This window comes from Lates calcarifer, linkage group LG17, assembly GCF_001640805.2.
Source record: "Lates calcarifer isolate ASB-BC8 linkage group LG17, TLL_Latcal_v3, whole genome shotgun sequence".
Lineage (NCBI taxonomy): Eukaryota > Metazoa > Chordata > Actinopteri > Centropomidae > Lates > Lates calcarifer.
The window spans coordinates 10,224,251-10,252,155 of NC_066849.1; the positions used below are offsets into that span (position 1 = coordinate 10,224,251).

Below are 27,905 nucleotides of genomic sequence, written 5' to 3' on the forward strand. Positions count from 1 at the left end.
TATAAAATAGCGTGTTAAGCAAGTTAAATACTGTACAATACAATACTGAATATAAAATGTACTTAGTTACTTTCCACTGCTGGTTTAAAGTGACATTTTGATTTGGGGATATGAACACACAGTCTTAGTGTTGATGGTTTTCCTTCAGATCTACCACTGAATGTTCAGAGGTGAAATACTAACAGCTCATGGTGGATCACTTTCATCGCTGGAACCAAAATAAGAGACAGCAGCTCGGGTCCAGCAGTGATTGGTGAGTTGGTGGGGCACTCCTCAGCAAGATGGCTGCATTGCTGCGCGCAATAGTGGCATCCTAGTGAAATGACGCAAGCCACGGTTTACGTTCAGTCCTCGAGGCTCTGAGCTCTCGAGTCTCCATAGCGCAGATCCCGCCCGACACACAGCCGGAAGATCCGACCGGCTATCCTCCAGTGGACCGAGCGGAACCGGTTCATCTGAGTAAGTAACAGCGTGAATTACTTGTTAATCGTCTCCCAGAGGTGTCATTTATCCCCCGAGTGAAAACCACGCTCCTGCCTGTGGTTTCTTTCTCTCTTTGCTCCTGTCTTTTGTTGTTGTTTCCTGAGTGTACCGTGATTACCCGGCGCTTTCCTTCCTGCACACTGGGCTCCGCAGCTGTCGGTGTTTTGTTGTTGCTGCAACACTAACGCAGCTTTATCTCGTATTATCATCATTATTATTATTTTTACTGCTGCTAAAACACAAGAAGGCTCCTGAGAGAGATGTGTACATTTCACATATTTTTTGACTGTGTGAATGTGCTTGCTCGGCTTGGACAGAAAGTGGCTCAGCGCATTTCAAATTTTCCACACATCCTGGTTGGCTGTGGCACCCCCCGTCCCGCTGCTCCCTCTTCGCCTGCCGCCGCCGCTGCTGCTGTTGAGAGGCCGTTTGTGTGTTTTGGGGGAAACACTCAACAGAGGGAAGAGGTACCTGGGGCTGGCAGAGGCTATCAGGCCGTTAACTTTTGTGGAAATGAAACTATGTCTATACTACACGGAGACCGTTTATAGTCCCTCTGCCCGCAACTCTGCCTCCCCCTGCGGGGAACAAAGCCCCCAGTGTCTCCCTTGTAGCGCAGCTGGACACAGCTGTTGAGCCAAACTGCAGCTCAAGCCCGAGGACAGGACAGAGCTCTGTGGCCGGGCCAGGGGGCTACTGCTGCTGCTGCTACTGCTGCTGCACAGCATGTGTGTGTGCGCCTCCAGCTTCTCCAGTGTGATGGGAAAAGCTCTTTCCTTCTGTTGGCCGTCACACATAACCAGTAGACTGTTTGGGTATTTGGTTAGGACCTGCTGATTTGCCTTTGTTGCTCATTACTGCTGTTGAAATGTGTCTGCCTCAGAGGGAAGACAGAAGCTGCTGGATAATATTAGGAAAGTCACAGCAGCCAGAATTAGATTTGATATACAGGCTCATTTGCAGCTCATTAGCTAAAACTTAGCCCGAGTCTGTCTCAAATGTATCCGTCCCCACTTCCTCAGACACTATAATACACACTACGTCGCCAAAGGGGCTTGATAGGTTTCCAAATGCCTTCCTGGCTGCTGCGTTTAAATGTGCCATATGGCCATTAGCTACTGTAGATTTCCTCATGTGATCAACACCAGACCATTACATCCATTTGGTGGCTGTGCAGCACCCTGGTGTGAAAGTAGGTTGTTGTGGCCAGCGTTACACGTTAGCATCCAGTCACCAGCAGGTTATATAGGTTACAACTAAGCACCAGCTATCCTTTGAGTGGATGTTGTAAGCCCCCCCCATGTGATTTATCTGTCTGTCTTCATCTCTCTGCCTCCATCTGCCTCCCTCTCCCTCCCTCCCCCACTTACTCATAGTGTGGTAAGTGTGTGTGTTTGTGTGTGTGTGTGTGCGCCTATGAGTCGTCACTCACATATGGCTTTTGGTTCCGGCGGCTAGCAGACGAGACTAAAATGCAAGCGTCTCACTCCTCCTCATTCCTTTCTCTTCCTCTTCTGTCTCCTACTCGGAGGCAGGAGGATCTATTCTTAGTCCTCTTCCGTCTTCCTCACTCATCGTCGCCATCATCTCCCCCTGTCTTGTCGATCCGTCCGTCCTGTCCACCTGTGGCCTCTCCGCCCTCAGCTGATTTCAGGTGATTGTTTGGCCCCCTGTTTGGGTCATGATGCAACACCTGTGATGTCACCTGTGTGAGGAGGTGGAGGGTTTCCATGGTTACCAAGATGTCTTCTCTGTGTGTGTTTGTGTGTGTGGGTGTGGGAAGGAGTTCCCATGACTGTCTCTCTTACATCCAGTTTGTGTTTTCTTTGGGTGCATTGTGTCCTCTCTCCGTGGCAGTGCTTAGCGCTGTCAGGTGTGATGAGGCAGTCTATATTGCACTGCAGAAAGCACAAGGCCAGCACAACACAATCCCTCTGGGTTCCTGTGCGTCCGTCAGTTTGACTGAGGGGCTTGCTGGCCTGACCAGTTCGTCTACCTGACTGAATAATCAAAAGCCAGATCAGCAAATGTTGCTGCATGGAATCTGAAAACTGCCCTAGTGTCGTTACTTTGCTTTGTTATTTTTGGTTTGTGCACGTGTCTATATGTGTGAGTCGGCCTTGTAGTCGACATTTAGATGAGTGGTTGTGGGCTGTTTCTGCCATTGGTCTGTCTTCTGACTGCTTGCCTTTTGAGTCAGCAGGGGTTGGCTGAGCAGCCTACGTGCCTATGTGTGCTTGTGTCGGTCACATGATAAAGCAGTGTTTCTCTGTGTCCCTGACTGTGTTTACAGGGCAGTTTGTGTTCAGAGTCCAGTTGGGATGGGACGTGGAGACAGGATCCAGTACTGATTTGGCTTCCCTTTTTTTTTTCCCTTTTTCTTATCTCTTCTTCTCACTCCTGTGCTGACTCCAAAGTGCTGTGTGAATCTCTGCACAGTGTTTTCCCATCATACAGAATGCATCTGTTTCCCATCTTCACCGTAGATAAAATGGTCTCTGATAGGATCTCTACAGGCCCATTTCTTCACGATGACAACTCCACAGTTGGATTGATGTGAGAAAAGAAATGAAGCATTTATCCTTCAGTGACAGCCCATACATTTAATGTAAGGACTGGTGATAGTGAAAAAAATATAACCTGTTACTCCAGTCTGTGGTATTTTATTCTACCATAAAACAATACATGCCATTGCATGAATGAAACATATAGAACTTTGATGTTGCTTGATTCCTCAACAGAAATAGAACATATAACAGCAATAGATGAGGATTTCAAACATCCAACACCACTACTCTCTGGGGCTGGACATTAACTCAGTGTTATCGTTTACTGACTTTCAGCGGAATCATATCATGATTGTAGGGCTGCCAGAAAATGGAGAAAAATGCCCATCACAAGTGCCCAAAGTCCAAGGCATCTTTATATATCTTGTTTTATTCGACGCAAGAGTCTAAAACCTAGAGATACTGAGTTTACAGTGATATAAAACACTGAAAAGCTTTGTTTGAAAAATGATTTAAACAATTATCACAATTTAATGTTTTTATCGTTTCACTGATTGATTAATTGACTAGTTGTTTCAGCTTAGATTCAAATTGAAATCATCAAAAGATTTAATTTGCTGTCATATATGGAAAATGAAAGCAGCAAATTCTTAAACTGTAGAGGACAGAATCAGCAGCTGTTGAGCATTTTTGCTTGAAAAATGATGAAAACAATGAATTGTTTCTTTAAAAAAGTACATGTTCAATCAATTTATTAATTGACAAATAGTTTCAGCTGTAATCATTTTGTTTCTGTTGTACCAAATTAATAAATCATGGACAGTACATTACAGTGGTGAGTCACCTGGCCTTCTGTTGACATCATATACAGTGCATATGCTTTATGAAACATGAATCTTCAGTGAAAGAAAGCTGAGCCACTTTTTCATACAACAAATGATATTTACTGAGTGCGACTATTGCTCAGGCTATGATATAACTAAATTCATCACAAGATGAAATGTGTCATGATCTGGGTGGCTAACCATCTGAGCTAAACCATTTCCTGGCAGAAGTTCCATTAGGTGATTTTGCATAAATTTGCCACATCGTGATATACATCAATACACTGATAATAAATGTTAACCTTATCGACCAGCACAAGGACTGTCAGCTGATTGTGAATCATAATAGCTCATGTTAGTGTCATTAATCTCTTGGACAACTGATTAAAAACTGTTGAAGGATCTATTGAGTGAAAGGTGTCCTGGCTGGTGTGTGTGTGTGTGTGTGTGTGTGTGTGTGTGTGTGTGTGTGTGTGTGTGTGTGTTGTGTGCTGCTGTGCAGGATAATAGATGAGGGAACACTAGTTTGCATCTGAAAGAATAACATTGTGGATATATCACACCAGCCATGTAGAGACATAAAACACAGGCTCATCTGCGTTCTCTCTCGTTGGTGAAGGGCTACAACAGGCAAACATTTCAATGTGTTTCATTCACACACACACAGACTCACAACCAAAATGGCTTTGCCAATTATCTTGCAGCGTGCTCGCCAGTTACACACAGATTGATATTTATTTTCTTCAGCTGTGGTAATTTCTGATGAATATTAATGCTGGGTATTCTTTTATTTTTGCCGATTGTGGGTGGGTTTGTTAGCAATTCAGATGGATTTGGATGAGAAAACATAAACATGTTTGACCTTGTGTGGCTGCTGTGTTGGAGTAAGGCCGCTCTATCAGCCATGTGCAGCTGTCTGTTAGTAAATGTGATGAACAAGCACTTATTCACGCAAACGGATTGTAAAAACATAAACCACAATGCTAAACACCTTTATCCGTCTACCATCAGCAATTAGCTACATTTCATTCTGCAGCTGTACAGAAAATTGTCCTTTTCTTCAGATCAAAGTGTTATGTTCAAAAATATACCTGTTAAATATGTCTTATGGTCTCACCCCGAAGGTTAGGCGAAGAAGTTCGCAAAGTGCGTTTTAGAGGAGTAAAACTTAGACGAGATGTACCACCTTTTGGCTGATAGCTAACGACCCACCTGAACATTCCTTTCCCCCTCTGACTCGGTTGTGTGTTTCATGTCAGTGCAGGAGCGAGTCACGATATCACCAGAGCATTTCTTCACTTAACTCACTTGCTTTTTCGCCCTTTTGATCCTGTTCTTCACCCACCAATCACCTCAGGCTCTGACCTGCCTTTACCTCAGTCACAACTGTAAGCAGCAGAACAGAGCGCTGTGGGAGGGAATAAAACAGGCATGACCACTTGCTTCTTCCTCTTCTTCTTTTTTTTTTTTTTGCTCTTTCAGGGAGTCCGTCTCACTAACGCCAGCCATTAATAGGCCTCAGAGGAGACATTTTATCCCATAGCCTAGCCTGTATTTGGTGGAACAATCCGTTTTTGTATGGTCTGGTTCTACCTGCACCGAGACGAGGCCCAGCACAGCTCAGATTTCAATTTGACTACTCTGCTGGTCTCTGAGGTTAGACTACTAATAGCAATCTGAAATGCTCTCGCTCACCACTTTCTGCTTTCACTCCCTTGTTTTGCTCTTCCCTCATTTTGTCTCTCTTGCTCTCACTGTATGTTATAATAGTCAAAGGAAATGGTAAGAGCCCTGCAGACCTCTCAGTTTCAACTGAACTGGTTTTTATGGGCCTGAAGTAAAAACATAGGCGTCTTGCCAACATATAGAATGTAACAACTTGTCTGAAACCTGCTCTTGTTTCTTTACTAGCACATGTCTTAGCTATGTGCAATGTGTCTCTCATTGTCAGTCACACGGCCGGGCTACAGTTTCACCCAACAGAACAGAGGATCGCCTGTAACTACCTCCTCCTCACCCCACCCCTCTGTTTCCACATCCATCCCTCCCTCCCTCCACGACCACTTGTTAGCCTCATTACAGGAGTGAGAAAGAGGAAAGAGCCACTGATCTCACAACAGCAGACAGTCACAGAGAGCAAGAGAATGGAGATGAACACACAACAGCACACCACTCAGAGAAACCTTTACTGTCCACCAGCCTGTGTGTGTGTGTGTTGGCACGGCCTCCGAGTCTTGTCAGACTGATCGAGTGCTTAAACTGGGACAAGAGAAGAGGTGCAGCATATGCTGCCTGGCTAGAGTAAATATTATGGCGCGTTGGCCCAGGAGTTGTACTGAAACTCTGCTCTGTCACTGAGAGAGGCGACTCGACACACTGCAGCACACAGCAGTGATCGTGTTGTGAAGTTGTTGTGTTTAGAATCATTGCTGTTACCATAAGAGCAAAAAAAAAAAAAAAATGGTGTGTTAGTTATGCTAAAATTCAGGAGTAAGTTGCAGTTGCATTGGGGTTGGGTGAAATATACAGATGTACAGCAATACTGTTTGATTTGTCAGTCGACATAGATTTTATCATTTTAGCTATCATTGTCATATCTCTGGGTCATGGATGGATGACTTTTCCACAGAAGATATTTCAACGTGTCACAGTAGGAAAAGCACAGATTCAATTAAAGATGGCTGAATTCCTTTCAGCTGCTTCAGTTACAGGGTGACCGACTCACTTGAATCGTTACAAATCAGTGATTGTGTGAAGGATTGTTTAATGGCAGTACTGAATTTTTATTTGACTTTTGCATTGTGATAAAGTACCTTGGTTTGAAACAACTATATCATGATATATATGATCATAATATAAAATAACAAACCGGAGTAGAGGATTTGATCCCTATTGTCCATCTCTATGATGCCCTAATTCCAAGGTTAACATTTTAGATGTTGTATAGAATATAAGCCCAAGACCAATTAATACAATCACAAACACTGTACGTCTATGAACACAATATTTTCAGGTGATTGCTTGTGATGTTTTTTCTCAAAAGTACTGAGAAACTCTCCACCTGAGGGGGTGGGTAGTATGATTAAATCTTTTATAATGGACTGTGCCATATTCATATTTGACAGAGCAGAGGGAAATGTCATGAAATTAAAATAAGTAAAATGTCAAGATAGAAATATGTTTTTTTCCAGTGATATCTGAAAAGTCATAACGTTGTAAAATTGTAAAAGTCATGTAAACCCAGTGTCACCATAAAGCAGTTCTGCTCTTTGATTTTCCAGTGTTGCCTGCAAAGCACTGATTGTTATAGAGGTGTATATATCTCCCAGCCTTATTAACGTTGTACTGCAGTGGTTTATGGCAGAGGTGAACCCCCTCGCCTCAGTCAAAGACCACCTCCTCTAATATTATAAAGTGCTACTTCACACAGCAAATGCCATATATTTATATGTATGTGTTATGTAAGTGTGACTACTATTTAGGCTGCCATCCACTACCTAAATTGATCTCGAGAGAGAATAACATCAGGATATGGGTGGCTCACCACCTCAGCTCATCATTTTTTCTGGCAGAGACCCTATGCGCCACATATTTTGGAGAGTACAACTAGCATATGGCAATTTGCTGACCGGCTCGGTTGCTACAGTTTAATACAGAGCAGCGCAGACCAGCAGGGCATGGCTCAGCACTCAGCCGTGCAGCATGATGAAGCAGAGGATGAATCTCTGCTCTGTCACAGGTGGATGCGTTGAGAGACTTGCCCTGTAGCCCTGAGTCTCCCTGAGGCTTTGACCGCGGTTGAAGTCATCACTTCACCCTCCCAGGCTTTCAGATCTCTTACTAGGAAGCTAAATCACAGTCCGACACTCCTGATACAGCATGATGAGGACCAATACATACAGGAGGAAATCAAATCCACATTTAAAAAAAAACCAAACTGCTACATGCCTCCCAAAGCTTCCCTCCAGTAGTTTTCTTTCTGTCAATTTTGCTCAGCCAGTTTTTCAGGCTCTGTGGTTGGACGCTCTGCCTCTGGCACAACCCCGTGTTTGAGAAACCTTTGCACTGCACACTGCTCAGCTTGTGTGCACGGTGTGTGTTTATGCAAGCATGTACACTCACATCGCCCTCCACAGCCCTTTTTTTTGAGTTCCTCCTTTGACAAACTGACTTGTAAAGTAGGCTTATTCACACAACTGAGAGTAGGTCACGTCCCAACTCCAGGTATGCAGGCATGGGCAAGCCTCTGTGTTTGCCAAATACTATTCATTTTGAGGGCTTGGGTATTTGCCATGTGTTAAGGATGCCTCTAGGCTTTAACCTGCATATAAAAGGAGTTAGAGGCCTTTGTGTTGCCGAGGTTTATATTATTATTTTGATGATAAGATCGCTTATGGGGTGAAACATTAACAGGAGACTCTCTGCCAAATCTGGTGTAATTTAAGCTAGAAATGACGCAAGACTTGCTCGTTGACATCATGGCATTATTTATATCTCTAAATTAGGCTACTACTTACGTGATGAATGTTAAGCATCTGGGGCAAGTTGCACGGACAGTGAGGTGGTTGTGTGACAGTTAGTATTAAGAACTCCTATCCCCTTCAGACATTGGATGTTTATCAGATCATGTTGGCTCTGCTTCTGTGTGTGTGTGTGTGTGTGTGTGTGTGTGTGTGTGTGTGTATATGTGTGCGTGCACGCATTTGGCAGCAGGAGTAGAAGATAGTTGCTCGGTGTGAGGGTCTTAGTCGACTCACCAGACTAAGCTTGTCCCATTGACACACATCAGCGTCTGCAGGAGTAGGCGAGCTCAGAGCAGCAGCAGGGCAGTCCAGCTGTCCTGTGGGTTAAGTAAACACCAAGCAACGCCCCACTGTGGTCTTGCATGTGGCACCGAGCGGGCTCACTGGATAGAGCTCAGTACTAACACAGACTGATTCCAGCTCAAGTCGCCAATGCTAAAAGTGTGTGCACTGATCACATTGTAAAGTGAAACGCATGCAAAAGAGTATGATGCAAGAGAATATTCCTGATGCTTTAGCCCTAATCGTTCTTTATTCCAGTGGTTCCCAACCTTTTTACGCTTAATGTGAAGCAGTGTCCATTTGCTGCGTGTTTGTGAGTGCCAAGATTCAACAAAAGTCTGAAAAATGAACACAGTTTTTTATGGCAGAGGTTTGTGTTTTCTTATTCAGTTTTACATGCATCATCTTGTGTCCCCCCTGAGAATGAGAACTCGTTTTTCAGGGTTGCTATAGGGAAAAAATTGTACATTTGAGACAACAAAATCCAAAAACAAATCTTACCTTTCTTTGAAAATGATTGGATCGTCTTTAAAATACTTTTTTACTAGATTTTTCTTATTTAAATACAGTGCCTTAATCAGCAGTGTGCATATCTCATCAAACCAAACATCCCAAAAGAAACTCTCAGTGGAGGATTTCAGCAAGATGTTGAGTGTAAAGAGACTATGAGTAATAAAAGAGGCTGTGATTATGAGCAGCGTCTTGCAAAACACACGAGTTATGACTCCCTGAATTTCAACACATAACTGATTGTTGTGTCATTGAAGCATCCCTGTATCCACCGCCTTATTACAGGCCTCACTCTTATTTATTTCTAGGTATATTTGGCTTTGTAATAGTCTGCCTACTAGCTCTAGCTTATATGTATAACCAAGTAATAGCAGCTTGGCGTTACAGATTCACACAGCCTAGCATTATCCCTGCACACAACAATAGCTTTGGGACTGGAAGGTCTATTTTTAGACTGCTCCTACTCACAATTTGATGTTTCAATACACACAAATCAAAGCCCTTCAAACAGATGTTGCCCACGTTCCTGGAGACCCTTTGAAACTTCAAATCTATCAAGGCTGCTCACATTTCTCAATACACTTCCCTCAGTGGTTTTCAAAAGGGAGTCTCTGTGCTTTGCTAATATAATATTCACTTCAGTTCTACACTAATAGCCCAGAGTTAAAAGAGCTTTCACTGTTCCTTGTCTGTCGCCTCTCTCTTGATGGCTGTCTGTGCTTTTCCTCCCTCTTCCTCTGTCTCTGCAGCTCTCTCTGGCTTTTTGCTTCTCTGCTTCTCTTGCTTCACTGTGCTGTGATGCTCTGACAGGTAACATGCACCCCTGCGGCAGCGTTTCCGGGTACATACCTCATCCTCCTTGGTGCAGAATCCTCTTTCAAGCGACCTGTCATGAGACAGATTACGCTGGATGAGATTATTTTTGAAACTTTGCCGGTAGTGTCTCTTTGCGACAATGTGACTGCATTAAGACCTTCCAGTCGTGCACATCTGTGTGGTCTCATGAGTGTGTTTGTGTGAGACATAATTGAGTTGCTCCAGAGTGGTAGTCGTAGTAAGAGGTGTCCCAGGCTGCCTGGAACAAGCTGGTAAGCTGCTCTCTAGTCCAGGTTTCACAATCGGGCCATAGGTGACACTGCACACATCTACACGCATCCAAAGCTTGCATGTGTGCACAAGTGTCTTAATTCTTTCTCCTTAGATACAGCTCCATCTCACCTGCAAGCCCATTGAGAAATTCATGTGTAAACTCTGCTTGGGCACAAGAGATTAATGCCACATAACGATTTATTGATAAATCAAACAATTATAGGCAGATTGATCTTTTTTTAAATTGTTGGTTGCTGCTGTTGATGGGATATTTAATTTTCACAAGTTTGAACAGTAGTTCAAATTTCAAATAAAAAGAGACAGGTCTAACTTGCCTTAAGTTTAGTGCTGAGACCTGGGAGTGTGGTGACAGGGTTCAGACAGGAAAAGATTTTAGCCAGGGTTAAGCCAGATGCATCTGAATTGTCTGTAATAATTCCACATCGCAACCCTTTTTTAAAACCTGTATGATCCCCCTGACTGCTCACGTTTCTCACCCCTAGACAACTTTTTAGCAGTGTCACTTTTTTCTCAAATGTCAGCAACAGCTCTGTGAGTGCCATCTTACTATTACTGATCAGGAACGATGGCCACATCTATGAAAATAAGACTCAAGTTTGGCCAAACTGGAATTATCTCTTCATGATACAACCACAGCAGCATAAAGTACAATCAAAACCATCCACACAGAAAAGTCATACAGCACTCATACACGCAGACACAGCAACCACTCCCTGCACCCTCTACATCTGGTGCTTTGTGTTGTGTCCAGAGAAATGGAGGCCGGTCAGCCACAGCCTTAACACAGGAGTAAACACTGGCCCCCTGTCAACTTCAAACACTCTGAGGATCACTGAAGGAGGGAGGAGGTGCAGGCGGCGGTTCTTTTGAAGCTCTGCACTCGTCTTTCTCCCTGGCCTCTTTCTATCCCACCTATTTTCTATTCTCTCCTTCACCCCTGTCCCCCTTCGTGTCAGCCCACCTACTTCCTCCCTTTCTTTGTCTTTTCTGTCTCTTCAGTCTTTCTGCCTCTCCAAAAAGCTTCTCCAACCCTCTCCGCTCTCTTCATCTGGCATTCTTCCTCCTCTCAATTATGTACGGGCGTTGCAGACTTCATTTTGGTGATGGATAATCATTGGCTGCCTCCGTGTGTGTACGTGCATTTTTTTTAAACTGGCAGCAGTCAGATGGGCTCTGTCAATGACAGCATATGGCATGTGTGAGTGACATGGAGACTATCTATAGTGTAATGTGTCTGACAGTGCTTGTGATTGACTGACAGTGACGTTCACTGCTTTGTGTCAGCTGCTCTGCTGGGTGAGAGGGTTTTACTCTCCTCTTTTCTGAACAATAATGAAGTGTTAAGTTTGTTTTATTCCTATCATCATGATGTTAAGCTGTTAAGCACAGCTGTTTGGTTTAAGAACACTTCAACAGGGCTAAGTTAGGCCAACACAAGGTTTCAGTGAAATGTTAGTTTTAGTAGACTGAAGAATCAACAAAAATTGTAGTAATGTATTGTTTTAAAGCTGCACTACTCAATATTTTTATATTAACGATTAATCAAATGACTACTTGTAATCGAAAAAGAGTCACTTATAGTGATCAACCCACAGAAAATTATCACTTGACTCTGCAGTTCATCCTAAGCTATAAAGAGAATTTCAGCATCTTTTAGTGCATTGTTTTGGTTTTCTGGCCAGCAACTTTACCATTGTGGTTCACTTTCATTAACCTCATCTCCAGCCACAGCAGCTATTTTAGCTGTTTTCAGGAACAAAAAAAGCTCATAATCAGCTGCACACTACCTGCCCAGCATGGAACAGCTGACAGGCAATCGTTAGCAACTAAGTGATGAACATAGTTCAAGATTTAGCTTTAGCATTAACCAGCTAAAGAGCTGGATATTTCCCTCAGGAGTTGAAGTTAATATTGGACCAACAACCATAAGTTGGCCAGAAACAGGACTCTGAATAAATGCTAATGTTGCCCCGCATCTGCTGGATGCACAACTGTTTGCTAACGTCTCCATAACTTCATCTATATAAGGTGTCAGAGTTGTGTGTTTGCAGTTTGTTTCCGTTGACACCAAGTGGCCCAATGACACCAGTCGGTTATCATGATATTTTGATATTTAAAAACAATTAATTTATCAGACAGCAAAATAATCAATATGCTAACACTGTGAAATATATTTATCCAATATCTAAAATTAATATAAAAAGAATATACATTTATTGACAGTCCTACTTTAAATCAAGTCATACTTATTTACCCACTAGGCTGCTGTGCTGCCCCTGCTCGCCACATACAGTACTATGACAATGGCTTTATTTAGTTCCAAAAAAAAAAGAACCACTCACGAGGTTGAAGTAATAACCTGCAACATGTTCATATAAATGCTCACTTCACTTTCTGCCGATGTATTATGACTCAGCCTACATTTGTAGCTCTGAACACCAGGACACTTCTTTGAAGTAGAGGGAAATAATGTGTTTTAGGTTTCCTGCCTTGAAGCGATACACATAATGGCCAAATGTAGCTAAATGTAATTTCTTTTTGTATTTTTTGATCACATTGCTCTGAAGTGTTGGTGTTTGCAACTACCCACTGAATAGTTGCACTGAGTAGTTGTTGCACTGTTGTGAGAAAACACTGTATAAAGCATTTTACATTGATTGACCTAGTTTGTTTGTTTGTTTGGAATAAAGAAGAAGTTAGTTATCATGAGTGACATTCACTGTAGCTGAACAAACAGTACAGTACATTTCAGAGGCAATATCTATAAAGTACACTGTAAAAACAAACAGAACAGCAGTGTTGTTTTATTGTGGTTGTCATGAATTTTAAAGGTGTTTTCTCTGTCCTCCAGGTGAGAGTGCGATGAGGAGAGGTTTCAGAGTGTGAGGCCATGGGCTGCACCTCGGCCAAGCAGGTGTCGGCCGTGCCCAACGATGAGGAGGGACGCGGCAAGGCCTATAGCAACGGAGACCTCTTCACGGGTCAGTTCGCGCACACACTCACAGGGATGTCAATAAAAGCCTCACAGCTCCATTTCACTCTGTTAATTGCTCAGCATAGACCCATTGCCCCCGCCTGCCCTCACAATATATTCTCTTCATTATAGCTCATAGTCCTCTGGCAGGGTGTTAAGTTCTCCATTTCAGACAATAACCGTCAACACTACAGTCAGTTTTATTGGAGTCATCTGTGTTGAGAGTTCATGTAAGAGAGAGGAAGTATCCAGTTAGTGATACTGCAGTGTTGCGACTCTGAACTCTGTCTGGTGAAACGCGTAGCTGGGATTGTATTGTAATTAAAGGGGCACTCCACAGATTTTTGTTTTGTTTACATGTGACATGGAGTACTGCTCAGAATATCTCATCCTCTGCAGCTTCAATTCTTTTCACTGAATCTGTCTCTTATACATATTTATGCTAGACAAGATGATTTTTCTTACTTTTCTCTAACCGTTGTTTTCTTTATTGTGAAATACTGGATAGTTGTACTCTGTATTCTCTCTATTCATATGAAACTGGAGAAAAAGGAACATCACTCCTGGACTACTCACATGTTTAACCTCTGATAAAGGGATCACAGGGTAGACACTGGTCACAAGCCAAACAGGTTAAGAACAACTGGATTAGGTGCTGGATTAGCTCAAGAGATGATAAATCAATTTGATTGAGTGATGAATTGTTTCGGTCATTTCTCAAGCAGAAATGCTGGCTTCTACACTGTAAGAATTTGCTTTTTTCCATTTTACATGATTTAGAATAGACTATTTCATTTCAGACTCTTTGTCAGACAAAACAGTGAATTTGAAGATATCATTTGGGGCTCTGGCACATTGTGACTGCAGTTTTTCACAATTTTCTAACACTAAAAGAGGCTACAGCTCCAATATTTGAGTGAACCCTCCATTAATTTTAGCTTGGAGTTAACAGTTTGATCCCTGGCTCCTGTGCTTGAGCAGCATAGTCATTAAATCCCCAAACGTGATGTAATTTTACGGAATTGATTCATAGAAAAATAGACAACAGATTAATCAGTAATGAATATAATCGTTAGTCCCGGCCTCAGCTTTAATTATAGCAAGCAGGCTGTTGTGCAGCGAGGGACAGGAATGAAAGTGAAAGCCAGAGAAAGAGAGAGATGATGGGTGGTTGAGGGATTAACAGCGATTAAGAATTAGGAGCAACACTCTGGTATAACTGCATGCGGGCAGATGGATGTGGCAGATGATGATCTACAGGAGGTCCTCTCTCTTTCTCTCTCTTTCTCCCTCTCTGTCATCCCTCTCTCCCTCTGACCCCTCTCCCTCCCTCTTCCTCAGCCTCTCACCCTCTTTCTTTCTGCGACCTCTCTTTGACTTGCTTCCCCTTATCCTCCCTTCTATTCTCCCTCCGACACGTTCCCCTCATCCGCCTTCCCCTCCATCACCACCCCCTCCTCCGTGATCTCTCCCCTCTCACGTCTCATTTCCCTCCCCGTCTTTTAAGGAGTGACGGAACGAGGCAGGGGATGAGAGAGGGAAAGAGAGAGAGAGATGGGAGGAGTGGAGCAGTTTTCCTTGAGAGAGGAAGGGAGAATGACGTGCGTTGACGCTGCTTCTCTTCTCTTTTTTTCCTCTCTCTCCCTCCACAACTTCTCTGTCTCATTTTGATCGCCTCTTCCCTTCCCCTGCTCAAGGCCTCGTTCTTCCCTTCCTCCTTCTCTCTGTCTCTCTATTTTGGGTCTCTGCTCCCCCGCCGCCACGGCCCCCCCCTCCCCTCTTCCTGCCTTCGTCTCCCAGTGTTTCTTCTCTCCAGTTCTTTTCCTCTCTTCTCTGGCACAACATTAGGTCAGAACCCTGTAGCCTTTCACCTCCTCTCTCCTCCCTCTTCCTCCCATCCTATCCCCCAGTCTCGCTGTTAGTTGGTTAAAGGGGAATCCAGAGTGGCGTAGGATGAGCCAGGCTTCTATTTGAATGTGTTTGCAAATGCGTGTGTGTGTGTGTGTGTGTGTGTGTGTGTGTGTAGGTAGAAGACACAATGACCTGGATTGTGTGGATTAGAGTTATCCCAGGCCACAACCCCTAAGAACACCTCCTTTCTTCCCTCCCCCCATATTATCATCATCCACTCTGATCTTTTGTTTCTTCTTCCTTCTTCTAGCCCTCCAGCTCCTTCCTACAGCGTTCCAGTCATTGTCACATAACGCGTAGTCATTTGTTCCCGTTTAACTCGCCACCCATTCCAACTTCAGATGAACTGGCTCACTACATCCGGTGTACTTTTCATGATCGAGGCGGAAAAGATTGGTCGGTTCTGGTCAGTCGAACCGCCTACGCACATAAATGTACCCCCAGTAGACTTTGTCAGTGTATGACTGTAAATTTGTGTTCACGTATGTGTGTGTTGCATATTGGTGTGCTTAGTTAGACAGTGAGCCCTCTTCTTGCTCATGCTGATCTGAGTCCAACAGATTGTCTGCCACTCAGTCTGTCTTTGTGTGTATTTATGCGCAAGTGTGTGTATGTGTGTGTGTCCCAGATATTCTGGCTGCCCGCTCTGTCAGTCTCCGGCCACTAGCCCTAACTCTCCCTTCCCTCCCTGCCAACCTCCCTCCCACCCCTCTCTCGGCCGCTCTCCCGCACAATAACCGGAAAAGGCTGAGCTCCATTACACAAACACTGAAGGACGAAGAGGGAAAATAGCAACACTCTCCACAACATTATGTTATTGATGTCTGCAATAATCACAGTCGGAGGAGATTGGAGTGGAGATAAAGTATGCATATATGATTGCGTACGTGGCACCCTAACATGTATACGCGACACGGGGGCGTGCAGATTTCCTCAGCATTTTTGTTGTTTTGAGGCGGTGGAGCAGCTCAGTGGTTTCAGGGTCTGCCGTTCTGACTGAGTACAATGTTACTGGCCCTCTGAAATTTCTGTGTTGATGCAGAGAAAATAGCGTTGAGAGAGGGTAGGTCTGTCAGCTTAGACACGTGTAAAAGGATCAATAATATGTTTTCACTCCCATGGAGCAGAGCAGGATTACTCAAAAGTCATTGTTCTGTTAGTGCCTGAAAGTAATGCTGACACTTTGCTGGGCTTTCTTTATCAGATTACTGAATGGGCTCTCGGTCTTTAGAAATATCATCACATACACAGTTGAAAAAAAAGTTCAAGAGAGCAGGTGCATCCTTGAATGAACTTTTCATGCTGACAAATTTCAGAGAATTCTCTCTTCCCTCTTCGGAGAACAGAAAACATGAATGATGACCCCAAGTCACAACAAATACAGTTTCTGTGTACAGTGTGGGGAGAGTGAAAACAGTTCTTCTTCAGGGCAGTACACAGAAATAGAGAAGCAGGCTCATGACGTGAGGGTTGCTCGTTCAATCCCTGAGCTAGCAGGATAAAAATGGCAGTAGAAGGTGACAGAGCAGCACTTGCACATCCCTCATTACTTCTGCTGAAGTGCCCATTAACAGGGCTGCTTAGCTGAACCGTTGGTTGGACTATGGTTACACCGGGTCGCTTCAAGGTGTGACTGTGGATCAGGGTCCTCCTGAAAAAATAAAGGTGCACACTAGATACTGTATGTCAGATTCAGAATCATCAAACACCATTTCTAGTCAAAGAAGGGACTAAAAAGACAGCAGCAGAAAATATACAGACATGTCTGTACATGCATACATGCACATACTGCTACATATACAGTACAGTTCAAATGAAACGCATACTTAAATACATATGGTCATATATACAGTATCCATACGTACGATGCATGTTCATGCATGTGTGTGCATTTTTAATTCCCCTTGTCTGGAACTGCAGCATGTTTCTGTGAACCTAGCCTATCCAGTTTTTGTGAACTGCACTGGCCTTATATGAGTTGTTTCCCCTCTCCACATGAACCAATGAGACTGCTCCATTGTCCTCAGTCCTGTATATTTATTGTGTGATTTATGTTCCCTGAACCATGGCACTGTAAATTTCATTGAAAAGATCCAGCCCTGAAATCACCATCATGTCCCCCTGACATCTGTTGCTTATTGAGTGCACAAGGAGTCCACAGACTGAATCAAACGCTAGCATAGCTGATCCATGTTAGCGTCCTGCATCCATGGCCTTGTGGTCATTACAGAGCAGACATTTGTCTTATATAGTTTATGGATCTTGAAGGTTGTTTTATATGCACGTAATATATCATTTAATTTTATGTTGCCTGGAAAGAGAATCAGTAGCAACAGAAAAAGTCTGTTGTGCTCGGTGACACTGATGGTTTTATCGTGTAACACGTATTTCTACATCAGCTGGTTGTGGTTTGGCATCTTCAGTGGATCCATGAGGAACTCCCAGAGCGTCTGCAGCAGTGTTAAATGGCTTAAATTCAGATTTTCTTATTTGCTTTTAGTCACATTCAGTAACAGGCTGAATATTTTCAGAATGCCTTTCTTAACAGTCTGCTCCTGCTTTTCATCATTTTATCCCCACCAGCAAAAGGCATGACATTTATTTCTGCTCAGAATATTATGCACAGTATTTATATATTTCTTTCTAAATGGATTCCCACTTGATGGGTATGATTGTGTGCATGTGTGTGTTTGCGTGCGTTAGTGATGAGACTTCACATTCAGGTGTAAATGTCATGGCTAGGCTGGTGATGGCCTGGAGCCAGAGGAGCTGAGAGGGAGGACACACGGCAGGAAGGACAGAGTGACATAGCCACAGGACAGGCAGGCCAGCTAGAACTGCAAGAGCAGACACACACCCACACACACACACACACACATACACATATATATATCCAAAGAAGGCTATGTAAATGACTCACAACCATACAAACACTGCACTCACATGAAATGACAAACGTGCTGATTCAAAGACACAGCTTTATCTTAAATAAAAACGTACTTGTGCACATGCGCTCGCAGTAACTGACGGTACCTTAAGGTCAGTGCAGAGCTCCGGTCTCTAATCAGAGATGAGAAAGATGTCCACATCACAAAATCACAGCTTCTCAAAATAGTTCTTCCCTTTCATCTTCTCCTTCTCCCTCTCTCTGACGGTTCCCCTCCCTCTCTCCCAAAGCGAGCCCAGGATCGGCGTGACGAAACACCCTTGTCATTTCGTGTGACAACGGCCGCCGCACACACACACACATACTACTCACTCAGCATGACCAGTTTTTGCTCCTATCTAAATTGAAGCAAAGCCTGTGATATGATGAGCCTTGATTGGTGTAAGCTGGGTCACTTTGATCTATCTATACCTGTCACATCAAGCTCACTGACTATCCTGTAACAGGAGCAGAACATTCAGCTGCAGCTCACCCAAATTATAAAATGACATTTTTCTCAATTGCTGCTTGAAAAATGTCCATTTAGATTTATTTACAGCGCCTGCAGGAGCAGCTAATTTTACCCCCTTCCTATTCATCTGTACCCACCTTAAGCTACAGATTAGGTAGCTTGAAATTTATGTGGATTGCCCCTGTGACATGCAAGGAAGCAGAGGAAATGGCTCTCAATTCTGTTTCCTGCTGCAGCACCGTATGTGCTGCATGTTTACAGAGCCGACCTAAGCTTGGTGAGCCTGTGTAGTGTTATAAAACCATTTCTGTGTGTGTGTGTGTGTGTGTGTGTATGTGTGTGTGTCGGCATGTTCAGACAGGAGCTGCTTTGCTCCGACTCGTTTACATTCCTGAGACAAACAGCAGAAAAGTAGTCAGCATTTGTTTCTCATCCTTCTCTTTCTCTTAATCTCTGCCAGCTTCCGTCCGTGTGACTTTCTCAAATTATTTCAAATCAGCTGCATTTGTCTGACAAGCGAAGCCCATATTAGGCTCAGGGCTGTAAGATGTAGAAACGCAGGCACACACACACACGCACACAGAGAAACAAACACACATTCTCAGAACACACAGGTGATCCAGGTGCTGGGTTGATTGCGAGCAGCAGAGCAGAGGGAGGGGTGAAGCTGGGTACAAAGTGGCATAGACAGACATATGGATAAACAGACAGACTGCTGATAGAGTAAGGGCAAAATACAAAGTGTGCAGCAGATAAGGCTAAGAGGTGGGCGTTTGTATGTGTTTGTGTGTCTATCAGCATATTGGCTGCTGCTTTATCAGTTAAATGTGCAACAACCAGGTAGTCAGCACAAACACCAGTGTGACTATATTGTTCTACTCAAAGTTAGGTGGGGTTGGCTTTATGCAAAGGTGCTTCATGTAAAGGTTTTGGACATTGTATCATTTTATATCACTGTCTGATTCATTTTGATACATTGGAATGAGCACCTCCATGGATTTTTCTTGCTGTTTTTTGTGAAACAGTCAGCCTGTGTCCACATCGCTGCCCATTTACAACAGTATATAGAGTAGTATATAGACCACTGTTTTTACTTTCTCCCAATCTCAGTATCTGAATTCAGACCAGAAGTCTTTTGCACCTCAAAATACAAAAATGTCCCACTAACAATCCCACAGTGCAATGCATCACATTTGACATAATACAAATTACAGTAACACAGCACTACATCTGGGAGTGATGATGCACAAGGAAGAAGATGATTTTTTTGCTCACTAACCTATCAGGCATACAGAGAATAGTGAGTGAGGGTATGATTTTGTAAAAGTGTCCATTTGTTAGAAGAAGCTTCTCAGTTATGTAAATCTGTTTGGAGTCATGGTTGGACAAACAAGCAAAGACGTCATCAATTTTAATCTCAATATTTTGTACCTCTGTCAGCCAATTAATTGGTTGTGCTTCTGGTTATCCAACACCGCTCATTTTAGCTGTTCTAAGTGAAATTATATGGGATTCTTCTTTGCAATATGAGTAACCTTGCATTAGATGCATAATACCAGGTTTATTGTCCTAATTTTCAGCTTCACCAGTGTTTCAGGATGCACAGCGCTGGGCGTGGTGTGGCGGAGGTGCTGTGCCGTGCAATCTTGCAGAAGTGTTACCACTCTCACTGCCACTGTGCTCGTCTTAACTGTCTTAACTGTCTAAGCTGTCCGTGTAGCCTAGAAGCTGTTCAACTGATCTTTAATCCCCTCCAGCTTGCTCCTTCTTATCTGTTCCCCTTTTTCTTTTTTTCCCCACTTGTCTCTTCTGTCTCCTCTCCCACTTCACATACTCACTACACATGTTTCCCACTGCGTTTCTGTTGTTGCTTTCTCTTTTCTCAGATGAGTTGCTGTAGATAAACTGGAAAGGAGATGACTAGTTTCCGCCTACTTATACCTCAGCTGCCACGTCCACTCTCTAAAACATTGTATCAGGTCTCAGTTATCAGATTACCTTGAACAAATTACAGCATGAATGAGTGGAATAGTCACTGGTAATGTTGATATAATGCACTGAGCGCACAGTAGAGCTGATATGACATGGTTCAGTTGTTCATAGTTCATCCTTTCATATCATATTGACCAGGATGAATGAAGAAAGTCTGGTCACTGTTTCTTTTCTGGGAGATGCCTCATAAATGCATGTTGTTGTTTATTTCTCTCCTGCCTCTCTCTCCCTTCCTTATTCATAACTCTCTCTCTCTCTATCCAAACCTGTCTCTCTCCTCAGATGAATACAAGATGAAAGGGGTGGAGGAGGTGAAGTACATGAGGGGGGATGAAAACCGGGTAAATGCACGCAACCAGGAGAACCTGGTGAGAGACACACACAAAAACACAAACACACACACTCACGCACACACACACACACACACCCCCGTCCGCTGACAGCCTGTCATCTGCAGACAGACTCGGACCTTTTCCTGACAGCTCATCAAGTCAAGCGAACAGGCTCGTGTTTGTGTCCAAAGGCAGCTCCGTCAGCCTCAGCAGCCTCACACACATACACACTTATTGTCTCTCGCACAAGTGCAAAAACACACACAAACGCACAAGGAGGTGCGTCACATGCAGGTAGAGACAACATGCCAGCGTGTGTGGAATGTGGGGGCTGATCGCTTGGTTGACTCCCTCCTGGCAAAACCTTTAGGTCTGAACCAGCTTAAAGAAGTGTTTAGTTTCATTATGTTGTAATAACTTCGCAAATAACTTGACTGTTTGATCCTTATTTTATGATAATGTAATATTTACCCTCAAAAACATATGAAATAACTGGAAAAGTGTGTTAGTGTGTGTGTTGCTTGAGTAAATCAGGTCATTCAGCCTGGCCTCCTGGCAAATGGTAAAACAATAACCAGTGTACCTTTTTAAATCCTGATTCAAAAACAGAAGCAGAGTCACACTGCCACAAATTATAGAACTAGAACTCAAAAAATTACTTTATTAAAGCAGCTGGTTACAGCAATGAGGGAAGCACCTCTTTTCAAACACTTGGTGTTACATTAGTGAGTCACTGAAAGACAGAAACTACATTTTTACGCAACCAGGTAGACTCCAGTGCAGCCACTACATGCGGTCAGACCAGTATTTGTTTCTTTCCATTTGTCACTACAGTTGGTGTTTCCTTTCAAAGAGGAATTCACACGTGCACAGCGAGTGGTGAGATGCGGGTTGCAGTATTTGCTGGTTGATCACCGCAGAGTTGCCACAGAATTTTACTGTAGCAGGAAACTGTACATAAAGTTTGCAAAAACATACAAGGGAAACTGTTCGGGGTGACCAACCTCCATGTTTTATTAGATCTGCACATGTTATATATGTGGCCTATGTCCCATGGCTGTGATGCAGTGCCAGCTGGGTGAGGAAGTAATTTCATAATGCAGGCTTGAAGTGACGTGTGCTTTCAGTGGTGTGGCTGTTTGCTTATGACTTGTTTGTTTTTTAACTGCTTTATCATCCAATAATGAAAACTAATGGTGTGTGTGTGTATGTGCGTCTCTGTGTGTTTCAGGAGAAGAGTAATGTACAGTACAGGGGCAAACAGCAGAAAGAGGTCGCTGCAGCAAACATCAAGTCTAAGTAAGTGGCCAGCAGCAGTCTGCATACTGAAAAAGTGTGATCTGTACATTATGGACAACTTTGTTGATTTGAAAACTTAATAATGAATAACAGAATTTCATCTTTGGTGTTCAGAGCATTGAAAACTTTTATTGCAAAAACCCTCTTGTAAACTTTTATGTCTGTCTGATGTCCAATAAGACACAACTTAAAATCAGTATGTTAATGTTATAATGTGTGAAGTAAGTAATATTTTGCATCTGCTTTTTGTAATACTGTCTCTTGGCAAACCTCTTGTCTCTTGGTTGCTCGTGGAGTATTTGGCCTTTGGACAAGAGACTGATTTAATACTTTATAAAATAATTATTTAAAGTCCTCCACAGCCTCACAACCATGGATTTCTCACACTACAGTAAGGATTGTGTGTGTATGTGTGTGTGTGCGTACGTGTGTTTGTGCTGTGTGGGGGGTGTAATGGAAAATTCTCATGATGTATTTCTTGCCTCCCTTCTCCTCCTCTTCTCCAACCTTCAACTTCCTCTCCCCCTCCTTCTCGCTTCTCCATCTCTCTCTCTCTCTCTCCTCTCTTTCTCTCAGTATTCACACGTCAGAGAGCCAGCAGGAATTTTTCAGGATGCTGGATGAGAAGATTGAGAAGGTGAAAGGGGCGGGTGGGATGTGTGTATAAATATGCGTGTGTATATGTGTTTTCTTGCACTCAAGGGCTGGGGAGGGGGGGCTGCATGAGGAGCATGGAATAGGTCTCAGAGCATTTAAGGAAACAGCTGGGTCTCAACATTTAAAGAGACAGGCTGTGTAGCAACAACACCCATTAGTCCACATTGTCATTCTGCTTAGGAGCTCAACACACGGCTCTACATGTGTGAGGGGGAGGAACAGGTGATCACTTACTACTCTTTGCCAGCCACTTGAATTTTGCCGGTCGTTGCTGACTGTAGATGAGGTTGCGTGTGAAGTGAAATTACAGGCTGGATTCAGCTTTGGGAGCTGTGATGTGATCCATTTAATTTTTCACCTCTGCCTTAAAAGTTGTCTGTGTTTTCAGTGTAGCGTTGGGAGAAGAATTCAGGCCCTTTATTTGAGCGAATACGAGATCACACACTAAAAATCATCTGTCCTGCATTCAGAATCTTACTTCAGTAACTAAACACGAGTGTTAGCAGTAAAATATATTTAAAGATGCTCTAATCAGTGTTACATATAATGTGAAAGGGGTGGCACATAGTGGCAAACTCATGCAGAATTATTACCCAACTCTCCAGTTCCCCCTCGGCTTTATAGTGTTTTATTGTCTTTCACCTCATTGCTTTGGTTTTCGGACCCGTGGCTTTGCTGTTTTGATTTACCATCACCACTCTCCTAGCCTTATTTTCAGTTACAACAGACAGCTGTTTTCAGCAAGAGAGTTCTGATAAACCCAACACACACTAAGCACACAGCACCAAACAGCAGACAAACACGAGCAGTTAACTAATAAAACATTTAGCTGCTCAAGAGCCAGATATTTCCCTGAGGAGATGGTGGAGACCAAAAACAGAGTTAAAAAGAGAGTGACTATTGGACTTACATTCACCAGGAGGACACAAACATGAGGGGGACAAGGGGCAACCATTTCTTACATGTTTGCCGTATCTAGTTACTGGGTCATACAAAATATACAAAGTATAGAGGTCATATAAAGTGTATATTGTGTTTGTAGATTGTTGAACTGCCTCAAAGTGGCCATAAACTGGTTTATGCAGATACCTTACAGAAGGTTTTGTAGTTTAATCTAAAATATAAAATGATAATATCTTTTGTATATTATGTCTTAATCTGCAAAATAATTAATACATTTAGCTGTCAAATAAATAAAGAAATAGAGAGTCAAAGATGATATAAATTTGCATTGAATTGAAATACAGTAGTAAAGTACATCACAATAGTACTTAGGCACCCATATTTGTTACTTTCTACCACTGATTTTTAGAGCATTTTTAATCCTCATCTGAAGAGACAAGAGTGTAAGCTGTTGAACAAGCTCTCCAGAATAAAGGAGTCGAGTTCGCTCCTCTTCATGATTGAAACAAAACAACAAAACTGCCCACCTGTCAGCACTTTACTGCCTCATCCAGTATTTTCTATGCCAGTACCTGCAAATAGACAAGGGTTTGTTTAAACGTGACTGGAGTAACAGGTGCATGAGAAGGGGGGGTTGCTGCATATAGACAGTTCAGAGAGAGTCAGTTAAAGTAGGTTATTACTGAGTGTACTTAACTGGAACAAATTAGAGTTTAAAAAACAGGACCATTATGCACATCTCACATTCTCTCTCAATTCCTTTCTCTGCAGGGGCGAGACTACTGTTCGGAGGAGGAGGAGGAGGAAGATGGGACATAGCACAGAGGCCCCCAGAATTCACCCCCACAGAGAGCCTCACAGTGTGTGTGCGCGTGTGTGTGTGTGTGCGTGAGTGTGTAAATGCATACGTGTGTGCTTATGTGTGCCTGAGAGAGTGAGAGAGATGACTCAGTGTTTTATCAGTGGGATTGTTTATGTGATGGGACACTATGTGTTGGTATGAGCATGTGTGTGTTTTATGAAGATATGGCAAAGATAGTATTTTAATCGCAAGTGAAAGAGTGGGGGATAAATGAAAGAGAGAGAGAGAGAGAATGGGGTAAAGAAAACTTTCTTCAGAGACTACAGCCCTCCTCTCTTAGCGCCTCGCCCCTTCAGTCCCCTGAGCAGACAGATGGAGGTGGCGGAGCAATGAAGGGACAGACAGATGAAAGGAGGGAAAGATGGAGGAGGATGTGATGACGGGTGAGGCACACATCATTGTGAACAGAGAGAAGGACTTGCCACTGTCGGTTATTTCCTCAAGTGGGACAACAGCAGCAGCTCCTCAACCCTCCATCTGTCCCTTCATATCTGTCCGTCTCACTCCAACACCCCCGCAGTCTGATCCTGAGTATTTAACCCTTGCAATTGGACACAGGAACTCCCAAAAATGGAGGCGATGTGAGGATAAACATTGACCTGGTGGGTGTATGGAGGACTGAGAGACACACAAGAGGAGAAGAAAGGAAGCCCAGGGAGGAGAAGATGCTGAAGGCAGAGGAGTTATGTAACGCTGCCAGGATCCACACTGAACTTTCTGGCCTGCCTACCTACAGCCGGGCCGGGCCTGGGCCGCAAGGGACTGAGAGAATGGGTGAGGGAGGGTGACAGAAGGTGCTGAAGAAAGAGGGAAAAATTGGGGATATTTTAATAAGAGAGAATAGGGAGCGAGCTGGTGATTTAGAAACTCCAAACTCCTCCTGCCTTCTGAAGTCAAGGACCTTTTTTTTGTTTGTTTATTCTGTTCCGCAGCCACTCATTCAGTTTTTTTTTTTCCTTTTTCTGGTGTTTTTTTCTTCAGTTTGTTTGACTCCTGGCTTCCTTTGTAGTGTATCATCATCATCATCATCTTCGATGTCATTATCATCTTCCTCATTACCACAGGCAGAGAATCTGTGTCTCAACCCAATCCGTCCTCCTTCATGTACCATAACACAGCAGATCCTAACTGACGCACACCAACATGGAGTCTTTTATTGTACATACGGTAACACACTCTTCTTTACAACACACCTCTACATGTACAGACAAACCACACAAACACACACAAATGTTGTTGTATCCCTTTCATTTCACCAGCAGACTGTCATGTGCATCAATCAGAGGTATTCTGTAAAGCTCTGTATTTTTGCTTTGTTTCAGTGTTCTCGCACACACACACACACACACACACACACACACTCGGGCACTGAAGCAGCAAACCGGGCTGAGCTCAAGGTGAGGATGCGTGGTTGCCGTGGAGACACAGACCTGATCACATATTTTTTTTGTTGTCATCTTTACTGGATACTTCCTGTTGTATTATTTTGAATACTTTTTTTCTATTAAAAATAAAAACGCAGAAGCTCTTAATGTGCTTGTCATCTTAATGTGCATGCATGTGTGTGTGTGTGTGTGTGTGTGTGTGTGGTGTTGCTGTAAGCTGAGTAATGGAGTGCCGTCATGCTGGCAGTGGACTGAGGAGTGTGAAGTCAGTCTATTTCCCTGTGGTCATGCTGCCTAAAGCCATGCAGTCAGAGCAGATTTACTCAGAATAGACTGCTTTTTGCCACCTGCTGGTACAGTATCAGTACTGCAGTATAGTTCTGGTAACAGAGAGCACAACTGAATATTATGTTCTGTTACGTGTGCATTTACTATCTTTTCATTGACAAATGAAATAAGCCATTTCAACTGTCAGAATTAACCAAGAAAAAAAGTAAATATAGGTAAATAAAGAAAGCTTATGAAAAAAATCACCACAAAGGTAAACAACTCATTTTTCTATTTTATTAAATTATTTTTGGGACATGACTTGGACAAATTCAACTTAGCCCAGTAACTGTCAAGGACAGTTGAGCATCTTTCAAACAAAGATGCAATTCATATTGCTTTACATAAGGAAAAGAGATGTATGAGAACACTTAATGTGAGATTATGTAACTTTCAAACAACACAATATAACATACTGTATGACTAGTAGTAAATAGTTAATTTTGGCTAATGTTATGTTTTTTAAAAAAAAAATAGATTTTGCTTTATGTGTAACTGACACTGCTGATTCAGTTTATTTAGTTAATGTGTTTTCTGCACTTGTGCTTCCTTCCTTCCTTCAGGCTACTGTACTGTCAGTCCCACAATTGTCACCTGTAGCCACAGGGAAAAAAAAACAAACTTGCAGACTCACACCACAGTTAACCTGAAAATAAAATCAATTAAAGCTGCACTAACCAAAATTTTCATATTAACAATTGATTACATCACTAATTGTAATCTAAAAGAGGCCACTTATAGTGATGAACTCACAGACTAACACCTGAATTTGCAGTTCCCTTCAGCTCTATGGACCTTTATGGCATCTTTTTGCTCATTGTTTTGGGCCCACAGCTTTACTGTTTTGGTTCATTCTCATAATTCTCATCTGTGTCATTTTTAGCCACAGCAGGAAGCAGCTTTCTGCAAAAAAAAAAAAAAAAAAAGCACAGATAAACCCACTGTGCGCTACCTTCCCAGCAGCAAAAACCAGACAGACAAAGTCATTAAGGAGCATTTAGTGGAGTAAAGCATTTAGCAGCTAAAGAGGCAGAATTTTCCTCAAATGTTGTTTGAGAGCAAAAACAAAGGTAAAAGAATAAATACTGTTCTTACTTTCTTACTATGTCAACATAATTTAAAAAAAACTCCTTAATGAGTTTGATATCTAATTGACAAAACTCAATGAAACTTGGAAGGAAATCATTTGTCCTTAAGTTCTGCTGCTAATACCTGCTCCTATGCTCAGGCCAGTGTACTCCCTGTGGGGACAGGATGCCATAATGCTTTGAGTGAGTGTCAGTGGTTCGGCTGATCACCACATTATGAAAGGAAAATTCAGTAGCCTGGGTGTTTCTTTAATAGCTGTACCCAGCTGTCTCTAACACATGACACACACACACACACAAACTCCTTCTTTACCTCGCATGACTCACTCACAGGGGCACATAAGGTTACAATCAGCAGCCACTGTGCACATCGGCTGCGTGAAAGGGTCCCTGTGGACCAGGGCTTGCAGCAAGGCTCCCACACAGAAATAAATGTGTGTTGGAGGCAGACAGAGAGAGAGAGAGAGAGAGAGAGAGGTGGGCGAGGTAAGAGTGAGAAAATTAAGACGAGGGAGTTGGAAAAGTGAGAATGTGGGAG

At 43.0% G+C, this 27,905-nt stretch overlaps 1 protein-coding gene across 1 annotated transcript; it reads left to right on the top strand.

Moving 5' to 3' along the window:
- Positions 1–273: 273 nt before the first annotated feature.
- On the top strand, positions 274–26,099 carry zgc:92140 (uncharacterized protein LOC447854 homolog). Its single transcript, XM_018667374.2, has 6 exons — positions 274–459; positions 13,091–13,220; positions 20,797–20,882; positions 22,078–22,145; positions 22,722–22,782; positions 24,477–26,099. The coding sequence occupies exons 2-6, from the start codon at positions 13,130–13,132 to the stop codon at positions 24,522–24,524; spliced, it is 354 nt and encodes a 117-aa protein (XP_018522890.1). The 5' UTR covers positions 274–459; positions 13,091–13,129; the 3' UTR covers positions 24,525–26,099.
- The last annotated feature ends 1,806 nt before the right edge of the window (positions 26,100–27,905 follow it).